The 7,492-nt window shown below is 40.3% G+C and overlaps 1 protein-coding gene across 1 annotated transcript; it reads right to left on the reverse strand.

Moving 5' to 3' along the window:
• Positions 1-759: 759 nt before the first annotated feature.
• On the reverse strand, positions 760-7,240 carry NKX1-1 (NK1 homeobox 1). Its single transcript, XM_075188629.1, has 2 exons — positions 6,374-7,240; positions 760-1,537 (listed from the first exon to the last, which is right to left on the reverse strand). Exons 1-2 carry the CDS (start codon positions 6,816-6,818, stop codon positions 777-779), a joined length of 1,206 nt encoding a protein of 401 aa, XP_075044730.1. The 5' UTR covers positions 6,819-7,240; the 3' UTR covers positions 760-776.
• Positions 7,241-7,492: the final 252 nt, after the last annotated feature.

Raw genomic sequence — 7,492 nt, forward strand, 5'->3', positions numbered from 1 at the left:
ATTTGAAGGGACATCTAGACGCTTAATAAGTTCTCTCCAGGGCTGCCCAATTTATAAATTAAACCTGTTCCTCATAGTCTATACATAGAAAACTGCATGGGCAGAAACTTCTCATTAAAGTGCTCCCCTTATTTAATTAGTGTCTAATCAGTCTGAAAGTGGGGTGATTAGATGTGTTACCTTCCTACCTACAGTGCATGTCAAAAGTCAGTGAGCTATTGTGCTGTATAACAGTGTCATATACTGTATATTTATATAATACACAAGTGATAATACTATATGTATAATCTCCTGTAAATAGCTGTATAAACAGTAAATTCCCATGTCATCACTACAGTGTTCATCAGGGAAAGTTGTGTATTATAAGAAATAATGCACCTGTAATGTAAATTATTAGGAATATTAGAAGAACCTGGATCCCTGTGATCTGTACATGACCCATAGCTTCCTGCGGACACAGAACCTCAGTGGATTCTAATATGCAGATAATTTACAGTAAGTGATGCATTATATATGATATCACCGGCTTCACCTGTCCTGATTTGTACGTGGTCCTCCAAATGACTTTTTAAAAGGAAGGTCCCGTGTCACTTATGGGGCACTATTAGTGCCCCATTTTGTAAAATATCGCCCCCCACCCCCAGGGGGATTTTTATGCCATCAGCTTGAGTTAATGTAACCCACAGGGGCATTGCCCTGCCTGGGGGTGAGTTATCTGCCCCTTGTGTGGGCACTTTCAGAGCTATACATAGGATTGAGAGTCAGTGGGCGCCCTCTTATAAGTGGGAGTGGGCGTAGAAGGCTGGGGCCCCGTAAGACTGAGAGCTCAGGACGAAGGGGGACAGGACTGCGGGGCCGGAGAGGAAGGGCAGCTGGGCGGCACACATCAGCCCACTAGGGCCATGGGTTGGGTACCCCGGGTGACCATGCATGCCCAAGGGGTTCCCCATAGTGGGGGAATGACTGAGAGGGCTGAGCCCCCCGCCCATATTGGGGCCCCCAGACCCTCCCCCGTGGTTGGAGCCTCCTGTAGGGGCGCTGGTGTCGGCTCCGGGGTTCTGCTTCTTCCACTTGGTGCGCCGGTTCTGGAACCAGATCTTGACCTGGGTCTCGGTCAGGCTGAGGGACAGCGCCAGGTTCAGCCGCTCGCACACCGACAGGTACCGGGTGGACTTGAACTTGTTCTCTAGCGCCACCAGCTGTTCATAGGTGAAAGCGGTGCGAGCTCTCCGCGGCTTGCCCGACTTGGAGTCCGAGCCCGTGCGCTTCCTCTTGGGCTTGCCGTGCTGGCCCTGCTGCTGCTGGCCCTGCTGCTTGCTGCCAGTGCCCTGTTGTGAGCAGGACGGGTTCATCTGACCCCCCGGGCCATCCTCGGCCTCTGCAGCCGCTCCACCAGAGTCCCTGTCCTGGGTGCTCTCCTCACTGCAAAGCTCTTCATCCTCCTCATCCTCCTCGTCCTCCAGGTCACTGCCAGGACTGGGGCTGAAGTCCTGGTTCTGACATTCCTCTCCAGCCTGCTGGTACAGCTCCCCGTCCTCTGCAACAGAAAGCAATGTGGTTAGAGAAGTGCGCCCCCTGCTGTCCACCAAGAGGTAGTGACTCTATTCTCTCATCCCTGTCAATCAAGATTAGGCAACCTTCAGCTGTTGTGGAACTAAAAAGCCCAGCGTGCCCTGCTTGTATTTCCACAACCACTGGTGGGGAGAGACAGGTTACCTAAGGTTGCTAAACACATCAATCACTGCTTAAATAAGACGAATGCTCATCACACGTCAGCATCCAAAGCAAACACACGACAAGAGATAAGAGGTAGCAAAATATTGCAGAATATTTTTTTTAAAAAAAAAATGCATCATGACTCATGAGTCTATCGCCAGCATCTGCATCAGAATGGACCTAGAGGACGTGTCAATCACTGCTGTGACAATCTGTTACATGGGGAAGTATTGATGTTTCTAGCTGAACCCTTTTCTCTCTCCCTGTAACCTGCAATTAAACGGTTTAATACAAATATAAAACAGCTGTAACTCCCAATGAAACTGCCATCCAGACAAGGCGCAGGGATCCCATAAGTGAAATCATTTCACCAGAGGAATATCCAAAGAATCTGGACAGATCTAACAGAACACACAATTAATTACAATAACAGACAGTAGGATCTGTAGACTGGTTCGACCGGATGTGTATTAATCTGTTAATCAGATAAATAATATCTATTTTGGTATTTGAATACAGCAAACAGGAATCCTCTCATCACCCACTGAGGATGTGCTAATTATAACATTCTATACAAAACACTTGTCTGGTTTTTTTTACTATATTTCATGATTAGCCAAATATTGTTTTTCATGTTTAATAGAGACTATGGGTATGTTAATTTTTTAAAACTTTTCCAAATAAACATATTCAAAATATTTCAACCAAGAGAAACTTCCACTCTCTCTCTCTGGGCTTTAAATATATATGTTATATAAAAAAAACAATTGGAGTAAAAAGTCTGAATTTCTTAATACATCTAAAGGAAGGAAGGTGAATTAAGCGTAAATCCACTAAAGAAATGGGGGGGGGGGGGGGGGGGGTAATAAACACAATACGAGGAATGAGGAATAACAGACACCTGTTTTCAGGAATCACATATGGTCACAAAATACCTATATAGATGTAATACACCTGTACACAGGAATTACACATACATCAAAAAAACCTGTATGCAATAGTTGCACATTCACAAAAAGAATACAAGAATTAAACATTTATATACACACCAGTATACAAAGATTACACAAAGATGCCACACACCTGTATTCAAGAATAACACACAGAACAACTGTTTAAAGAATTTGAAATTTACGTGATCACGAAGAATTGCACAATAACATAACTAACCTCTGTGATGTAAATCTAGTGGTATTAATTTAAGGAAACCCTAATGGCAACTTCATTAAGCATAAGTGTTTTACCGAAGAAATAATTACTTTAATTTTAATTCACCAAACCAATGTGATCCCCAAACAGATTTCCACTAATGAACCTGGATTCACCACTCACTCATAAAGATCGGGATGAAATGTAGGGATACTACACAATAGGACATTACACAGTATGGGCAGTTTCTGCACCAAAAGTATCAGTTGTCTACTGGGATTTCCTAATTTATTTTTTAGTTTAATAACCTCAATTGAACGACAATTTTTTTTATTCTTATAATTATTGTTGCCATTATGATTATTATTTGAAGTTATTAAGTCGCAATATCGGTTTTTTTAAAGGAAATATTTAAATAATAATAATAATATAATAATTATTTTGCCATTTTTTTTTTTTTTTACTAAAATTGCAAACTTTTTCACTTTTTTTTTACTCCAATATCCATTCCTCCAAATTGCTGTCGACGCTTTGTATGGAGGCAGGAATGTGAGTGTTAATTTGCTGCAAAATAGCTTTCAGAGGGGATCTCTACCTCTCTACCTCCACGTACTGTGTCAGCCAATAGGTGGATCCTACACCCAGGACAGTGTGAGCAGGCTGGTTATCTGTCTTGTTTAGAATATAGAGTCAGGGCACAGATCAATCTCCTACATGAATTGTACTTGTCTCCAGGCCCAGGTTACATCTCCCTGTCCATATCATTCTTTACAATAAAAACCTATACAGCCAAATACATTGTTTTATTGTGAGACTGTAAAGCACGCCAGCAGGCAATCAATGGGAGTCTTGCATGAGTGCTCAGCCAGAGAAAACACGTGTTCTGCGCTGTTTGCCTGCGAGGAAGTTCTGCAGAAAAACACACATGTGTGTGATGTGGTCAACAAGTCCAACAATGTCCCCAAACATGACAGTGGGTGTCAGATCTGTATAAATACAATTGTTATGCTTAATTGTAATTGGGAGTGAGAACACCGACCTATATGATCTATCATCATCAATCATCATCATCATTTATTTATATAGCGCCAACATATTCCGTAGCGCTTTACAATTGGGTGTCTATCTATCTATCTATCCATTATTATTATTATTATTATTATTATTATTATTTATGTACACGTGTTGTATATGGAATATATATGAATGCATAATCTAGGTTGAATTTATGAATTATATATATATATATATATATATATATATATATATATATATATAATTCATAAATTCAACCTAGATTATATATATGTAAAGTTACCTACTGTGGTGTTGAAAGATAAATACATATTTTCACTTTAATACTAACCTTTCACCTCCTGATTATGGTATTTGAAATTATATTCTTCCTATGTTGAAAATTGGTGCAAATATTTAAAGTTTGTTGAATAAACCCATAACTTCGTGGCTTCGATTTAACAAACTTATTAAGATATAAGTATATGACATTTTTAGGTGTTGAACATTTGTACAGGAATGACAGAAACAGGCGACTGACAATTGAGAATGAATATGAATTTCTAAGGAGGGTGAAAAGCAACAACCGGTCTTTGAAAAATAAAAAAAAATATTTCAATACTTTTCTCTTATTTAATTTCATTGACAGAGATAAATATTTCACCCTGTTCTTTAAAACATTAAATCGTATAATAATGTATCGTGCTGGAATATATTTTGGGGGAAATTTTTTTACAATTAACATGATAATATCTATTTCAATCAATCTTTACTTTCCACTTCCATTTGATCGTTTAATCCCACCTTTCCAATCGAAGTTGTCACGTCTATACTAGTCTGCAATTCATTTATCCTGTAACATATTTAAAATGGGGTTCTCCCCAGTTATTATAAATATACTACAATATCCTTCTTGTAGGACGATTCACAGGAAAAATAACTGAAATGTCTGTATCCCCAAAAAATCTGTAGAATACCATTAGGTACTTAAATATATTCATTCAAATTCCTATTTTAAATATACGATTTTAACTGTATAATTATACCTCTATAAGATCATACTATATAACACTATTAAATAATAATAATAATAATAATAATAATAATAATAATAATAATAATTATAATAATAATAATGTTATTCGGTCATATCCTGGCGGCATTACATTATATATTAAATATATGTAAAGTATGTTTGAGAAAATTGTAATATTATAAACCCAAAAAAGCAATTTGTTGCCTGGGTCGAATGCAATTCTCGATCAATAGACACCCTAATAAGTGTAATAGGTTTTAATCGAGTAATTATCCGAATTTTGACCCTATAATTTAGATGTTAGGAGAGAGTTTGCAAGCTGCATGAAAGAGATACGCACAATTCGATAATAGGATATCGACCGGGCCAGTCCTACATTGCACGCTGGGGCGATCCCCCCCATTATCACAGCTCTTTACTTGTGCTAAGCACATTTTCCCTTAAATGTAATCGAAGGAATTTAATTGTTTTTCCAGAGATAACCGGCGTTTTGTCACAATTAGTCTGATTTGTCCTGAAAAAGCCAAAGGGGAGAGAGAAAATGAAATGTGTCGCCCCAAGCGCTAGTAGACCTGTCCTGCGTGGCTTTAACCCCTTGCTGGCCGATCATTGTGAAACAAAACAAAAAAAAAGGTTAGAGGACAATTTGAGAACAAACTTAGACACTGCTGAGACCCTTAACTAGATATTATTGATTGCAAAGCAGTCTATGATCTGTCATGTTCTCAGGGGCAGGGGGATCCTAGCACAGAAAATAGTATCCAGCTGCTGGGGAACCATAAGTCACAGCATGTCATGTCAGCCTCTGGCTGTGTCCAGTAAGTACCATAACAGCTGTGAAGCCACAGGCTGCCCGGAAAATACGTAATAGGACATGCTGTGACTTGTAGTTCCACACAAGACGGAGAACCCCATAGAGACCATATCACAGATATGAAAGGAACATTTTTACATTTTAATTGCTGCTAAAATAAGCCGCCCTTTAGAAACTTACTGCATCCGGTTGTTTAAAATAAAAAAAGTGACTTGAAAATGTACTTTCTTAACTTTGTTGCAGCATTTTTGCTGATATGTCAATTTTAAATATTATTGCGATAGAGCATACTACCATAGATAAAACTCCAGCCAGCTAAATGGAGGCTTCATAATATTAATTGTATAATTATTTCCCTTGTCATTTTTAATGTAGTCATATCATATATTTTAGTGCACAAAGTAACAATTACATTAGCGGTCATTTCGTCATATTAGGCAGGTACAGGTTCAATCTCACTCATTAATCACAGTAACAGTTTTTGTGGCTTTCTCTGTGTACACAATGCATGCGATTATATTAATTGTATTTAACCCATTATATGAGTATACACTACCTGCTAGGAATATACACATACAGAAATCTTCATAGCTGTCAATGTACCTTATAGAGAGAGTTAATGATACATTAGGTGAGGAACTTACTTAGAACATCAGGGGACTTTTTGCAGTTATCAAAGTCTTCTAGGAAGGGTTTCTGGTTAGGTAAGTCAATGGTAGCGTCTTCATTCTTGTCCTCACCCCTCACTATATAGTCACTGGAAGACTTGTATACTATTGTGCAATGTCTCTGCTTGCTATTGAATTTATTAGGGTCCAGGATGTCCAGGACAGAAAAAGAAGTGGTTCTGTGAACGACTAGAGGACCAGCCACTAAGCCCTCTTGCCCAGGGGTATTGCCATTCTGATTGTCCCCTTGCCTATCCCTGGGACAGACAAAAACCGGGAGGTCGTTGGCGGACAGCCTCTGGTCCCCATGGTTGTCCATGATTTCCCCGTGCAAGCTGCAGGACACTGCCTCCACTACAACTGCTGCTTGTGCCTGCGGCATTGGGATGTCCACTTGAGCCTTGTCCCTGCTCACGTTCATTGCTCAGTCACTGGTCTCTGGAGGAAGAATGCAGGTCCTCGCCGTGCAAACTTCAGATGCCCCCAGGTTAAACGCTGGAGCAGCACACGGGAGTCATAGTACCGGTCGTCTGAGAGGTGCCTTCAAGCTGGGTACGATTCTCTCAGTCTTGTGATTCTCGCTGCCTTTTGTTCCTGGTAGGATCCTGAGTCTTCTGGACCTGTACACCTTGTGGACAATCTCAGGTCTTCTGGTCCTGTACACCTTGTGGACTATCTCAGGTCTTCTGATCCTGTACACTTTGTGGACTATCTCAGGTCTTCTGGTCCTGTACACCTTGTGGACTATCTCAGGTCTTCTGGTTCTCTACACCTTGCAGACCTCTCAGTATCCTGGTCCTCTACACTTTGTAGAGTCCTCGATCTTCTGGTCCTTTACACCTTGAGAAGTTCTCAGTCTTCTGGTCCTTTACACCTTGTGGGATTCTCAGCCTTCTGGACCTCTAGTCCTGCTGTCCTTTAGCCTTGTACCAGTCTCAGCTCAGTGGGACCATGGGCTCCTGCCAAACTTGGACTCCCCTCAATCTAATGATCTTCTCAGACTTTTTGCTCCACCAGCCAGAAGTCAGAAATCAGCAAGTGATGCCACTAAGACTGTTGGAACTTGCAGCATTGCCTCTGGTCTCTCAGATTTTT

This window comes from Mixophyes fleayi, chromosome 1, assembly GCF_038048845.1.
Source record: "Mixophyes fleayi isolate aMixFle1 chromosome 1, aMixFle1.hap1, whole genome shotgun sequence".
Lineage (NCBI taxonomy): Eukaryota > Metazoa > Chordata > Amphibia > Anura > Limnodynastidae > Mixophyes > Mixophyes fleayi.

Bases quoted from the DNA above. Each gene is read 5' to 3' on its own strand.
- NKX1-1 (XM_075188629.1), bottom strand. From the start codon at position 6,818: ATGAACGTGAGCAGGGACAAGGCTCAAGTGGACATCCCAATGCCGCAG. The intron at 1,538-6,373 runs GTAAGTTCCTCA...TTTCTGTTGCAG, and splicing joins AAAGTCCCCTGATGTTCTAA to AGGACGGGGAGCTGTACCAG.